Consider the following 16,252-nt stretch of genomic DNA (forward strand, 5'->3'; position numbering starts at 1 on the left):
GCAAAGTACTGAGAGAAGAGCTGTAATCAACCCCCCCACCCCAACACACACACACACACACACACACACACACACACACACACGTACACATGCAGAAGCTGTTTTGTCTCCTGATGAAGAAAAGTAAAAGCTTTGAAGAATGATAAAGATAAATCATATACTGGTTATTAGGAAACCTTAATGAAGACCTCTTCTTCACTAGGTAGTAGTCTTGCTTTTTGAGGATCTTTTACCTTGGTTTTATAGCACACACCTAGGATTTAAATGACTAGGTATATGAGGGTAATATCCCTTCATCAAATGAAATTAGAAACTGCTACTCTGGAAGTCTTCAAAAGATACAGAGCAAGAGAGTTACTTCATATGTTGACCATGACCAGTATCTGGGACATAGTTTCAAAGTTTTGTTTTGAGCACCCTGTGTAAGGAAACTATGAAGTGGTACCATTGTGACTATATATATGGAGAATAAATACACATTTAAAATACAATCTGTTTTCTGTCTATCAATTGGGGCAGACCTCCGGTGTATTATAGAAGTATATGTTATAATGAAAGCTAATCATGAAAATTTATAGTATTGTAAAATCCCATTAAATGAGTGCTTGCCCTGTGAAAAGAAATTGGGAAATTTGCCATCAAATGTAAATTATTGAAAATATATTAGGTGGAAAAAGTATATCTATTTTCTAACTATGCTGTATCAATATGTACTTGAGGAGCATAATGACCAGCACCATTAGCTCAGCCTCCATTATGTTTATTATTACCTAGGCAATACATTTGGGTGAATCAAAAATCATACCCAGTTCACAGTTTATTTTGTTAATAAATGTGGCCTGCTTAGAACAGCACATGTTTGGAGTGACACTGTTCGATGATTGACTTTCCTATACATAAAATAACTATTTTATGCTGAAACAATTAAAAATGCAAAGTCATAAATATTGGGTACAGGTAGACATTTTTGGGGGTCCTAATTCAGTGAAAACATTTACTGCTGAAAAGTTTTTAATGATTTTTTGTTGTTGTCTTCCGTAACTCAGGTTATCTGGAATGAATATACCACCACCAATTATCAGCAACAAAAACTGGCTCAGACTGCATTTTGTTACAGACAGCAATCACCGATATCGTGGATTTAGTGCTCCATATCAAGGTACATTTAATGAATACCTTTGCCTCTTTTGATTTGTGAAATGATTTTGGTATATACAGCTACATTTTGCGATAGAAGCAAAATATCTTGTGCCTTAATAAATGGTAATTTGAATAAGCCAAAATGGTCATTCACTTGGTGAGGCAACAATGTGATAATAACTAAATTACAATAGAAAAGTTAGTTGGTTTTTATAGCACAGTGTTCTAAATGAAGAGTATTATGACCTCTAAAAAGTAGTATGTAACAGATATAATGTTTTCCTTTAATAAAGTGGTTCAGCAATCGGACATGCTTCCTAAATCTGCAACACAGAACACTGCAGAAAACCTGAAGTTGTGAATAGGCTCTCCATCAAACGAAATCCATTTTCATATACAGTGTTTGCTATTGCTAGTTTAATAAACCTTGTTAGGATTATTATCCTAACAATTTTTATTAGCAGGCATAATTTTGAATGAGTGAGATACAGTATTTGATGTAGTAGCTTGAAAACACTCTTGGTTTAGAACAAAATTGTTATGAATATGGAGTGTTAATGAAAATTTGACTTCTATAATGTTTAATAATATTATGTAGGTTTAGTGTACTTTATCTTCAGACTACTTATGTAAATAAATCATTTCATTCTCAGTAGTGTATCAGCTACTGTTAATGGAATCGTGAGCACTGCCCCAGTTACATTTTTCCATTTATCTGTTTTTTTGTTTTTGTTTTTGTTTTGTTTTTTTAATGCTTTCCTTTTTAGTAGTCTTAAGTCTTAGGCACTTTCAACTTTAATATGGTGACTTGAGGCAGCTTAGAGTTAATACCTAAAATGTTATTAGGCCACATACTGTTTTCTGGAATACAAATTTCAACACTTAATTTATATTTTGAAGACCAGTAACCTATCTATAGCTGTCCTATCAATAGGATTTCTGACAATAGTAGTAACAGATTAATGTCATTGGTATTTTGACATTTATAATAATGTATTGGATATCACTGTAATAAAAATCCCAATGATAATAACTTAAAAGTAAATATTTTAGGCAAGACCCACTGTAGAAAAATCTATAATTTCTATTGCTAATGTAGGTAATTTGAATGGAAGCATGGATGCAAATATGTTCTCAAGTCTATGTATTTCTCATAATAGAATACATTAATCATTATAAAATACTGTATTTTAAAATTGAAAATTAAATATGCATAGAAAATTATTTTTATATATTTTATTAAAAATAACTGTCCAGGGCATAGAAACTTGAATCTTACCAATTTCAGTCAGTGTCACTTTAAATTTGAAATAATATTTTGCTGCATTTCCAATTTCAATTTCTAAATTTGTTGCATACTTAGGGAATCAGAGGAAGTGTTTATTGAAAAAACAACAATATTGTGGAGCCTCTTTATCTCTGGGTTGACCCCTTCCTTTGTGGAGTTTTCCAGCCACATGATTTTATGTCTCTAATTCCCCCCCAGCCATGAGTTAAAGCAGATGGCACAGCAGAAACTCACAAGACTATCATCGTTGACTCACGTGGTGATCTTTTCTACTAGATTCATGAAATCTTTCAGTCACATGGTCCTCTTCCTTATCTGAATAGAAATAAGGTAGCAATTATTTCAAATTTATGTGTACAACCTGGAGGAAAAAAAATGATCTCCTTTCTCAAAAATAAAAGGGCACTTTTTATTTGCTTTATGTTCACGAAACTGGTATCTTTAGATAGCATTGTTTTGCATTATAAGGCAATGGTGCAAAGCTGCCAGTAGATTTGTGTATTTAATTGTTTTCAGGTTTCTACGCGCTGATCTTACGTTGGCTTTCATAGTACCTTCAGATTCAATTTGATTTTCTAGCGTTGCCTATCTAGTTTCAGGACCAAATAAGAACATAACAATGAATTCACTGTAGTAAAATAGAAAGCAAGTGTTTTAGGGGGTATGGCTTTTTTTTCCCCTATTTTCTGCAGGAAAAAAGACCTCAAAAGAGGGTGATTTTTGGTGTAATCTGTATCTATAAAATATAGAAGAAATAAAGTGGTCTAAGAAAATGGAAGCTATGATTTTATATGATCATGGAAAAGTTTATAATACAAAAACCCACCTTTACATAGATCCTGTTAAAACTTTCCTGATTTAGGCCTGATTATGTCCAAATATTATTTTACCTAGACAACATAAATTCAGTTAAAGCAATTCTTGAAATTATAAGCAAATAAAGAAATTTGGACTAAAAAGTAAATAATAAGCTAACTTAGATAGCTGTAAAATTCATAATTCTGACATGCTGAAATACACGCCCTAGCAAGAAACAGTAATCATGCTAATTTACATTGTACCACGCTACCATTTAATTTTAGCAGTATCCAGATTAAAATCAATTAAAGAGAAAAAAATTATGGAATGTACTGTACAAAAGTCACAGCCAGGTCTCCATGAGGTATGGTTTCTTAGCATTCACTTACTTTTGAGAGACAGAGAAACAGAGCATGAGCGGGAGAGCGGCAGAGAGAGAGGAAAACACAGAATCTGAAGCAGGCTCCAGGCTCTGAGCTATCAGCACAGATCCTGACGTGGGGCTCAAACTCAGGAACCTTTGAGATCATGACCTGAGCTGAAGTCGGTCACTTAACCGACTGAACCGCCCGGGTGCCCCTAGTGGTGTACTCAATACTTATTGAGTACTTAATGATTATTGTTGAGCTATCTGTCTTTTTTAATTCATTTAATGTTTTATTGAAACTCTAGGTTTCCGAAGACTGATTATTTTCCTGATGGCATTTCTGTTTAACCCGTGTTCTTTATAAAATATCATGAAAATTAACTGCAAGCTTATTAAAGGTTCCTGAATGAATGGCATTGGTGTTTTATAATGTGTCCCATAATGGAGTCACACTGACATGCTTTCCTCAAAAGAGCCTCCTTTAAATTGTGTTAGAAGCCAGCTTCATGATTGGTTTAGATGTTATAATTTAAATAGGGTTAAGTAGAGGTTGTGGATAACACACTAATAAATGTAGTTCTGTTCTAACTCAAAAAACCTAAGAAAAGGCTTGATTTAAATAAAATGCCTTTGATATGCAAATAGCTTCTGCCTCCCCAGATCCCACACTGAATATTGTCCACTTCTATCTAAAATAAACAAACCATCTCTTTTTTCCCCTCTGAGTTTATTTATATTGGAAAACCCTTCTTTGAAAACTCTATTATTATCTCTACTGTGGTTTTAAATTTTTTCCTCTTTAATTTTCAACTCTCCCCCCCAAAAAAAACTCGTTTCAGCTTCATTTCACTATATTAGTTTTTATGTTGTAAATTCTTGCTTTATTCAAGTTTCATTAAAACTCTTCTAATGAGAACTTGGATGTGCTTCTTCACATGTAAGTGGTGTAACTTTTCTTTAACTGTGGTGTTTGGAAGTTCTCATATTTATTTATTGAAACCTCCATAGCATTGTCATTTGTTTTTAATTAAAAACCTAGAATCTTTTTGTTTTTCATTTCTGTGAATATGAGCATGTGTTCTTATTTTCTAAATTGGAACTAGATTTTCAGATGACACTCAATTGTCCAATCCAGAAAACTGTACCTCTAGATGATGTTTATTTAAAAGTGCTATTTTTTTTATCCATAAGTCTCAATTATTCAAGTATGAAATACTATTACAACACTTTTCATTTTAAGTTGTTCAGCATATCTAATTTTTTAATGTGCAAAGACTCTGTAGCTATAGATATTCACTAAATTGTCTTTGGCATGTAAGTTTAGGAATTACAACAATATAATCAATTCCAAATATCCAAATATATGAATTTTTCTATATTATAGATTGGCGAATTTTTCTAAATTCTTACAGATTTTATCACATTTTTAATTTACCCCTTTTTTCCATAATTTTGTTTATTTGATTCTTCTTATACAGGTTAATATTTTATAGATACTTATTTCCATTTTAACAAAGATACATCTATAGTAATACAGTATATTTTAAAGTTATGAGGTAAAATACTTTATTATATCATTTCTCAAAGAGTTGTCACCATTTTGGGATCAGCTGTGTGTCTTTTTGGTGACAAAAACATATTTAATGAATGAGGCTTTCAAATTGTATTGAAAATGCACTGCCATAAACCTCAGTTACACAGAGGCCCGTGGCATTTTAGACACACATAATTTAAGTGAAAGACAACTTTCAAATGGTACTCCATTTTTGAGGATTTGGAAATGTTTTGACATAAATGTGAGTGCAGAGTTATTGAAAAAGATAAATAAGATTATCAGGGATCCAGGATAGTATGTCAGGAAAAGAATAGACTTGGAATCAGAAGATAAGGGTTGAATTGTGAGGTTGCTAATTGCTGTCTGAGTTGTGTGAGCCTTGGTTTCTCCATCAGTTAAAAAAAAAGTCATGCTTGTCAGACACATAATTATTGTGCAAATCGAAGTGTATTAAGATTTCTATGAGTAAAAGACATGCAGTAAACAAAGATTCTTCAGTGGAAATAAATAATCAACCACATGAAATGGGTGAGAAACACACTTTCTAACCAAGAAGTAGAAATAGTTTAACAATTGTGATCAAACATAAATTTGAATCCAGGAAACACATGTAAGATGAAAAATGCTACGTTTTATAAGCACGTGTCTAAATTTCTCCAGCGAAAAAAGCACTTTTCTTTAGAACTCAATTTTAAAATGTGACTTAAAAAAATGAGGAGAAGCAGTTTCCTCTTTACAACATAATTATTAAAATAATATAGTTCACATTTAAAAATGGAGCATAACATCAAAGCAATCTGTTTAATATATTTCTTTCTAATTTTGCTAAGGCATCAGTTTCTTGTGGAACCTTTATATATCCGTTTTTAATAAAGCACAGGGAATCATTTGTGATCACAAACTCCTTGAATTTGATCACCATCAGTGAGAGTCTTCTTATTTCAAAGTTGGAGGTGAGAGTGTGACATAGTAAGAGAAGATCAAAACTTTTGGTTTGGATAGTTTCAGTGTAAGTAGTTTACTGTAATAGGAATGTTGGACAGGGACAGTGAAGTGACTTTCCTGGTGAAGACAATGAACAGGGCTTTTTAGCACAATTCAAGAAGTTATACACACACACACATGCACACACACACACACGCACATCTATGTATGTACATTATGTTTTATAGTAGGTATTTTTTTAGTGCATAAGTGAAAAATTCATAAACTATGTTTGAATTATCTCAATCCCTTTTTCATATATTAGATGAAATGCATTAGTTTAAGCTTAGGAAGTAAATTATTTATGTTCATTTAGTGAGTTTTGAGAGAATAAGATGTTGAGTTTCATTGGTGAATAGTGTTTGAGAATAACTTCTAATCCTATACATTATTTCCTTTTGATTTTATTATGAACATCACTTTTTTTCTCTTCAAGTCTCCTTCATTGCTAAATAATTACTTTCATCTGGAAATTCTCTTTTTGTTCTTTTAAATTTTATTGTGAGGTTCCTAAAAAAAAAAAAAAAAACCTTCTTTTATTTCTTGCTTTATAAACTTGTCTGGTCTATAGAGTTCATTGTTGTAATTAGTACAATGTTTACACAGCCAGCAGAGATAATGAAGATATTTAATAGTCAAAATGGTGAAATAACCATTGGTCTGTCTAAAAGAACCATTAAAAACTCTCTGATAGTATTTTCCCCTGTGATGTAAATGTATGTTTTATAGTCCCTGCCATTATAACATTTAAGTCCTTTTATTGCATTAGTCGATAATGATAGAATTAAATTCTTCCATAACTAACTTTATATACTTTTTCATTCCCATCCTTAAAACTCATTTTCCAATCTTATTATATATCCCCAGCCCAAAATTCTGTTCAGAAATTATGGGTGTGTTTGACAATAAGCTGGTTAGTTGTCATTTCATTTCAAATTTCTCAAACGTAGACATTTTGCTGTGAAACACAACTTATGAATTCAAGTAAAGCATTGTATATAAGAAACACAATGTTAGTGACTAATTTTTGCTTAACTTTAGTCAAACATAAGCATTTCTAGCAAAATACTTTTATCTTGCTAAACATTTTAACATTTATGAATTAAAATTAAGCCATATGCCTGATTGTATTTAGAGTTGGACCATAGTTTAATATATAAAATGAGATTTTAGATATAAAGTAGAATATTAGGAATAATATTTCCTTTATCCCACCTTGCTGTTTTATAGTCCTTTCATTCTCTTGTGAGTTAACTATATGCATTAACATGGAGACTACTTAGAATTACTGATGGTCATCATTTATGAGAAAATATTTTGGAAACATTACATTCAGATTCTGAATAAGAGAATCACTTAAAAACAGGTGATAAATGGTTTTTATGCAAAGTACAGCCAGAAAATTGAAAGACAAAGGACATGTGTGCTTAAGAAATAGTCACAGAAATAAGAATATTAAAGATTATATGGAGATTGTTATAAAATTTTCATTATTTTCTAAGGAATTGAATCAATCTTGATAACATTGATATGAGAATGACTTACAGTGGAGGAAAATATCGTAGTTGTTATTTTAAAGAAATATCTTTAATGCTTACATTTGCTAAGTGTTCTTTCCTAAGCCAGTATTTCTATTGATTCTTTAAAAAAAAATGTAATGCTTAAAAAAATCTTTACTGTTTGCTAAGTGTTCTTTTTTAGGCTGTTGCTTAATCCATTTATATAAATCCTTTGTTGATATACTTTAAAAAGTGAAAGGCAAATTATATTAACCTTATGTTACAATCTCATGGAATTTGTGAGAATCCAGAAATATCTTAGTAAAATGATTGTGACTTAGATTACTATTTTTAAATACAACAACTACTATAAATAGGAGATAATTGTCAAATATCCAATTGTAATATGAGTAATACTTTCTAAAACATATAGTAGGTTTAAAATATAGTGCTTGATAACTATCAAACTGAAAAAAAATTCATTTTGGTATAACATTTTAATGTGGCTCATACTTTCCTGTAGACGATAGAATAAATTTACCAATCTTTTCTAGGAAAAATGTCTCTCTTGTGTTAACTCACCTTCCTTGGGGCAAAGCTCAAACTTTTAGGGATTAGATCACCCTCTTCTTTTTTAAAGAAAACTTTTAGATATAAGTGATAGCCTATGAGCCCTCATAGTGATGGGACGGAATAGACTACTCTTGCTCTCAATCATAAATAGTAACCAGTTTCAGTGGAGATGTCACTTCTTGGTACTTTAGAATCCTGTGGACATCTACTGCTGGTGTCCACGAGGCAACTCATGGCATGCTGTTTAAGCTTGGTCAGTTGTCTACTTTCTGACCCTACTCCATGGCATCTTGTGCGGGGTCTTCCCGTCTACTCTTTAGCTAAAGCTCTTTAAACCTCATTTTCTACTATACATTCCTTTTCTTTTTTTCCTTTACTGAGCAAGGCTCTGTGTTAACTCATTCATACCTATCTGCCACCCAGTATCCATCCATTGATAAAGTATAAAATTACCCACTTGTTGGACACATTTTACCCTGGTGCTCTGCTGAATCTGGGTATGTCTCTAAGGGGCTTACATTTTTCTATAAGTCAGTGCTGTAAGATTTCAGAATTAATCTCTTTAGTAAATGTAGCTTAACAAATTTATATAGGTTCTTGTACTATCTCTTACTAACCTCCATCCTCCGTGAGAGTTTTTACAGAAAAAGGCAGCTTAGGCTTTCTGTTCCTATTGGATGGCAGGAAAGCTATTCTTTTTTTTTTTTTTCCTACATCATGTCCTGAGTTTTCACTAACCATGGATTTTATAAAGCTCTATTAACTAGGTCTTCCAGGTTTGCCTCTTGATCTGAAAGGGGAACTATTTGAAATTTATGTTTCATAATCTCTTTCACCATAATAGAACTCTCAAGACTAATATCTAGATATGAACTTTAGAAATATAATATTTAGTCAAAGTTTTATAAGACTTCTCTTAAATCAAAGTGATCCAAAGGATTCAAAGTTTGAAGAAAATCCACAGTATCAAGATTAATATATTTTAGATTTAATCTAAAATTATCTAGATTTAGATTTAAACAGTTTAGATTTTCGAAATAGTCTATTAAGTTCAAAATTGATCTCCTCAAAGAAATATACATATTATATTTCCTACATAAGTCTAAAAATATTCTGTACTGATTTCTGTGCTGTTATTTAAGCTATATTTACAATTGCAAATTGATTTCAAAATATGTAAGTCTATAATTGCTATCTTTATTATCCCAACCAACTCTGGACTAGTTATTTTAGTTAATGTAATTTCTATCAAGTGTTCAAAACTTTTCTAATGTAGTGAATTCATGAATAATATTTTTTTGTCTATAATTGTTTGAATCTCTTGTATTTCAAAGTGCATCTGGTAGATTACCAAAATTGCCATCATTTTATGGTAGTACCTCATGGTGATCAAATATTGCTCTACTTAGTATTCATTTGTATATAAATATATATGATAGAGTTTTACTCCCATTAAGAATTCTTAGAGTTGCCTGGGAGGCTCAGTAGTTTAAATGGCCAACTTCAGCTCATGTCATGATCTCGCAGTTTGTGACTTTGAGCCCCACGTTGGGCTCTGTGCTGGCAGCTCAGAGCCTGGAGCCTGCTTTAGATTCTGTGTCTCCCTCTCTCTCTCTCTCTGCCCCTCCCCTGCTTGCAATCTGTCTCTGTCTGTCTCTCAAAAATAAATAAACATTAAATTTTTTTGAAAAAAATTCTTAAGTGCTAACATTTATTGTCTCTAATGAGGGCAATTTTGTTACATCACCTAAGCATGAGTACGTAACAAAAGATAATTGATTAAGTTGGTGTTTAACAAACAAAATTCAGTGTTTTATAAATTCTGTTGCAATGACAAGTATATTGAACAGGTAATTTTTGTGTTTAGTAATGATTCAATAATTGTACAAGATGGCCTCCAAAGGGCTTCAATCAAGCACCAAAATACAAGCAATCAAACACACTGTATATGATTGATTCTTCCATGTTGGCATGAAAAATGGAGTCTGAAGCAACACTTGTGGACCTTACATTCATTTTACAGGCAGTTTTACTCTGCCATTCAAAAATAAGGTCATAGGGGCACCTGGGTGGCGCAGTCGGTTAAGCGTCCGACTTCAGCCAGGTCACGATCTCGCGGTCCGTGAGTTCGAGCCCCGCGTCGGGCTCTGGGCTGATGGCTCAGAGCCTGGAGCCTGTTTCCGATTCTGTGTCTCCCTCTCTCTCTGCCCCTCCCCCGTTCATGCTCTGTCTCTCTCTGTCCCAAAAAAAAAAAAAAAAAAAAAAAAAAAAAGTTGAAAAAAAAAACAAAAAAAAAAACAAAAATAAGGTCATAAAATTAAAATTCCTAGACTTTTAAAATTCAAATTCACAGATATCCAGAAATAGTAAAAGGTAATTTAAACAAATTTCCTTCAAATGATAAACATAATACTATGATTTTCCTGAAGTGTAGAGTTATATGGCCATGGTGGTCACACAGGGGTCAATTTGGGGGTCCACAACGCTCCAGAAACACTGGGTTAAAGAAACTGGAGTTTTTTTTAATTTAAGCAAATAAGACCTTTCAGGCTTATATAGGACCTGCTCTTCCTCAAGGCACACTTAGGGAAATGAATCTATAAGGTGTGGAACAAGGGATTGGCTTCATGTGACAATAAATTCATTATCACTTAGCCTGAACTTTTCTTCAGTTATTTAATTAACTGAAGTATAAATGAGGCAGGCAAATAGCTAGTGTTATTTTATTAAACTAAAATAATGTTTGGATCAAAACCCCATTTGAGAGTACTATGGTGCATTTATTTATTTGTTCACTTACTATCCATCTAAATTTATTCAACAAAAATATTCCTGAGCCCTTACTTTGTAGTAACACTGAGCTAGGCTCTGATAGTCCCCAGTCTCAGAATTCAGAGTTTCCTATCTAGTATGTGAAAAGATGATTAAATATTCCATTAAAAAAAGATTTATGAAGTATTGTAATTGAACAAATGCAAGCTCATGTGGGGAGTGAGAGAGAATACATGGTCCAAGAAAGCCTTGAGAACACCCGGCACCTGACTGGAGTATCGAAGGCTGCAGAGTCGCTGAAGGGTAACTTACAAGGTGATATCTATGCTATGAAGCTGTGTCAGTCCACTATGGCCATACAAATTATTAAAATGTTGAAATAGTGCTGATTGGTAAATAAGTAGCCTCTGTCATTGGTCCAAGAGTATCTGAACTGCATTCCTGGCTCCTGAACTGCCCCATCGCTTTCAAGACTCGCTGGGTTGTCCCGAAACATAACAAGTGGCTAACAGCTGGCATAATAGGGCACCTTCTAGATACTACTTGTGACCAATATTCCCAATACAGCTTCTAGTCCCTACCAGCTGTTATTCAGTGTTCTTAATATCACTCCAGACCTTCTGGTTAGTGACAAATTTAAAGTGACCAGCAAAAAACAAAACAAGACAAAACACTGCTGTATATTACTATTGGATGATTTTAAAAAGATGTGTTGTTTAGTTCAAAGAATAGCACTTTTCTATGCAAATTAAAAGATATGAGCAGTATAAATATTCTATCTACTATATGAAAGCTAGGAAACAAATTTTGAATTGTTTCATAGCTACCTGGTTTTATAATTTGCAACTCCCTAAAGACAGTGACTGTGTCCTTTATCCCTGCCTCCCCAGAGTTTAGCATTCTTATAGGTGCCAAATAAATGTTGAGCAAATGCTTGAATGTTATAAGTTCATATGTGTGTTTCACAATTTACAAAGTATCTGCACACACATTATCTCATGCAATCCTCACATCGACTGCATTATTATCACTGTTCTACCAAACCAGAAACAAAGACTGGCACGAGTGACACAAGCCTGCCTGGCACAGGGACACTCATGCTAGGTGGCAGGTTGGGGCTGCGCACCTCTGGCTGAGCCCTGTGCCTGATACTGCATCACCCAAGGAAAGGGGCATATTTGTGTAATTCACTTAGACATCCTATTTGAGGTAACTGCAGTCCTTGAAAAAACGTGTTAAGCCCAGAGTCACATTAGAAGATAGCAGAACCAGGGCACCTGCGTGGCTCAGTCAGTTAAGCATCTGACTTTGGTTCAGGTCATGATCTCACAGTTTGTGAGTTCAAGCCCTGCATCAGGGCTCTTGTCAGCACAGCCCACTTCAGATCCTCTGTCCCCCTCTCTCTCTGCCCTTCCTCTGCTTGAACTCTCTCTGTCTCAAAAATAAATAAAAATTAAAAAAAACTTACAAAAATAGCAGAACCAGGTCTTAACCATTAGGGGCTTTACTTTTAAAGCCTATGTTAAATCCACTGTGAACTCCAGCCTTAGTTATCCTCAGATTTGCAAATTTGCAGAATTGGTATTTTTTTAGAAAAGGCAAAAATTTATTGAGACTCAAATTTGGTGAATAAATAAGTGAAAATTGTGGAAATACCCTGTCCTTGATTAAAAGTGACATTTTCATAAAACAATGATATCAGTTATTAAATTAGTTAATATATGTAAAGCATTTTGAATAGTGTCTGACAGAGAGTAAGCATTATATAAAATGTTAGCTATTATTACTATTATCAGCAGCAGCAGCAGAAGCATCATCATCTTTATTGTTTTACTAAATGACTTGGAAGGCAATTTCAAGCATATTATGAATAATGGGGGTATTATTTGAAATGAAAGTATCTCAACTTTTCACAGTAATTAGTGGGAGACTCATATTTATTTGATTACATAGTATAAGTGCTTATTTGTTGATTAAAAAAAGGAGTCCATTTAACACAGGTTTCAATACAGTAGATATTATAATGAAAATTATTCCCAGTAAACTATATCAAATATTTAACAGACAAGTGTCTTACAAATGAACCATTGAGATAGGAGCAGAGTATATTCATTGCTCTACTATATGTCTACAGGGTGAAACAAACAATAAAATCATCTGTTATAGGCTTATTTATCTTCTTATTAGATCAGGTACTACTGACTGTTATTGGAAAACCCAAGAAGGAATCTGTAGCCATAAAAGTTTAAGGTGAAAGAAATAAAATAACCCTTATTAGGAAAGGCAACAGTTTCATTACACCCAGAATACTTTTGGGGGAGAAGGTCAAATTCAAACATTATATTGTTGGCCTAAAAAGATAGCAACTTTGTTGCATTGGGATACATCCTCCTTTTCTTACAGAAAACATAACAAGTACTATTTAGAGTTTCCCTAACTGAGACTCCAGATTTTGTGTTCCTAGACTTGTGTTCAACTTCCAGTTAAATACTTACCTTTCCAGTTTATCAACATAACGGAAAGCCAGTTAACTCTTTCCTGAGGTAGATGTTTGAGGAGGAAATAGCAACAAAAACTAAGATTGTAAAAGTAGAGAGGTAGAGATTACCAAGAATAAATTTCCTTTTGCACAGGTGTTGTTCTGGAAAGAACACTGGACTAGAAGTTGGTAAAATTGGGTACAGCTTCCACTCTGTGATTTTGAAAGGATTCCTTAGTATTTCAGGACCATGAGGTCATTAGATAATGGGACGATATAGACTTTTTCCAAGTTTAAATGGAACTATTTGACGTCATGCCAGTAACTCACAAAAGTTTCTCTGATGAGAGCTCAGTTTCACAGTGGTACACACACACACACACACACACACACACACACACACACAATTGCATATTTTCTCTTAGCCTCACATGAAGTAAAATACATAAGCAAAATAAAATTTAATTGTATTCAACTAATAAGTCCAAAATATTAACATTTCAACAGTAATGTAAAATATTAATGGTATATTTTGCATTGTATTTTTCAATTAAGTCTCAAAAATCTAAACGTGTGTTACACTTACAGCACAGCTCATACTTAAATTTCCAATGCAGAGAGTTGTGTTTTTAATATGCTAGAGGAAAAATTTACTTATAATTAAAGTGATAAGTACAGTATTTCAATTTATTAGTAACTGTGATTTACCTATATTTTTCTGTAAATTCTTACATAAAATATTCAAATAAATGGGAATCACATTTGTAAATTTCATGTATGAACTATGTTTATGCATAAAACTTTCAAATAAATACATTATAACGCTCCATCATTATATGGTCCAGCACTTTTACCACACAACTGCCTCTTACACCCCACAACAGGTAAAATAAAATGTAGTACCAAAACAATGAAGTTGTCCTTAAAAGAAAAATATTTCGCGCTGTTTCTAAGGTAAAATTAAAATGAATTAGAGTAAAATAAAATTAAAAACTCAGCGTTGCAGTCTCACTAGCCACATTTCAACTTCTGGAAAGCCACACGTGGCCAGTGGCCAGTGTCCTGCCCCCACAGACACCGTGAATAGCCCTCCTGGGCAACTGAGCTACTGCTCTCCAATTACAGGAAAGTACTAAATATGCTCAAAACTCACGATAAATACGTGGAGACAATATGACATAGTGTCATCTTTCCCACTGTTCCTCAGCTTTGTGTGACTGTCCACTGATTCTTTATGACTTACTGTGTATGATCATTGGACTGCAGGATGTGCCTTATTTTAGACCTTTAGTATCTATAATTATCAGAAAAATCATGATTTTCCTCTCCACCGCAAACAGCTTCAAATAAATCCATAAAATAAAAGCATTCAACAAAATTTCTGACATTCCCCTTTCAAATTTTTTAATACATTAATTTCTTTGAAAATCAATCTTCCTTTTTTTTTTTTTTTTTTCTTTTTGGTTCCCTTCAGCATGCTTACTCTGCCAGACAAGTGGGACAGACAGATCTGTCTTTTCCCTACCGAAAAGATACGGAGATGGGTTAAGCTTATGTTTAAGAAATGGGATGAATGCTGCTGATTGAGTATGTTCTGGTTATCTATCGTGGGCATGGTTTCATATGTTCTGTTGTTTCATTTTTTTCCATAAGGATACGCATTCTTTGATTCAGAAAGTATGATAACTTAAATGCAAAAAGCAAAATATCCAAATGCATGTTCAGTTTTAAGAAAACCTCAGATTTTTTAATTTTATTTTTTTTAGTTTTCACTGCTGGATATACTAACATATTCTAATAAATAATTTCCAGAATTCCAGAAAAAAAGATACTCTCAACATGCTTCTTACCCAGGATGAAAACTCAGGTCTTGTGATCACATTAACCTGGCGAATTCGTTTGCTGGGGTTGTCATAACAAAATATCACAGACTAGATGGCTTACGTGACAGAAATTTGTTTGTCACAGTTCTGGAGTCTGGAAGTTCTAAGATCAAGATGTAGGTAGGTTTGACGTCTTCTGATGCTTCCCTCCGTGGCTTGCAGATAGATGGTCACCTTCTTGCTGTGTTCGCACGTGGCCTTTCCTCCATGCACACTCCTGCCTGGTATTTGTCTCTCCATGTCGAAAATTTGTCTCCTTGTAAGGTTATCAGCTATCTTGGATTAGGGTCCATCCTTAAGTACTCATTTTAACTTAACCACCTCTTTAAAGAATTTATCCCTAAACACAGTCACATCCTGAGGCGCTGGGGTTTAGGACTTCAACATATGAATTTTGGAAGGATAAAATTCAGCCATAAGACACAGTTTCAATTCACATCAGACACAGTTTCAATTCTATAATTAATATACCAAGCCTCAGCTACTAATCAAATTAGTAAATGTAACTGAATGTTAAGTTCTTCCCTCTCTCCCATACTAGCACTTAGTAGCCAGGTTCAATGGACAGGGTTGAAATTAGCTGATGTGTCTCCTTCTTGTATTTTCTCTTTCTTCTAAACTCCTTATTTGCTGCCGTTTTAGGTTTTGGTAAGATCAAACAGAAGTAGAGCACAGAAGAGGTAAAGGGATTGGTCTTGACCTCAGTCCTAAACCGGCTACATGCTCACTGGTCCTGATTTTCAGGCTGACTCTGTCATGGGCAGTCCTAGGGCTTTTTCAGTGATTCCAACTGGGCCTCTCACTTCTGCAATTTCTTCTCCCAGGGGGTGCATCTAAAGGGACACTTACTGGAGTTGGTCACCAGCCACTTGATATCCCCAGCCTTCTTCTGCTGAGGTTTTTTTTTTTTTTTT

The 16,252-nt window shown here is 33.6% G+C and overlaps 1 protein-coding gene across 6 annotated transcripts in view; it reads left to right on the forward strand.

The window, feature by feature from the left end:
- Window positions 1-16,252, forward strand: part of CSMD3 (CUB and Sushi multiple domains 3) — a 1,257,965-nt gene that overhangs the window by 464,535 nt on the left and 777,178 nt on the right. For all 6 annotated transcript variants that reach the window (XM_086695899.1, XM_086695901.1, XM_086695900.1 and 3 more), the window contains exon 6: window positions 1,047-1,159. In XM_086695899.1, coding sequence (XP_086552025.1) covers window positions 1,047-1,159 — 113 coding nt within the window. The remainder of the gene's footprint in view (window positions 1-1,046; window positions 1,160-16,252) is intronic.

This window comes from Puma concolor, chromosome F2 (assembly GCF_028749965.1).
Source record: "Puma concolor isolate L17-30 chromosome F2, mPumCon1.1.hap2, whole genome shotgun sequence".
Classification (NCBI taxonomy): domain Eukaryota; kingdom Metazoa; phylum Chordata; class Mammalia; order Carnivora; family Felidae; genus Puma; species Puma concolor.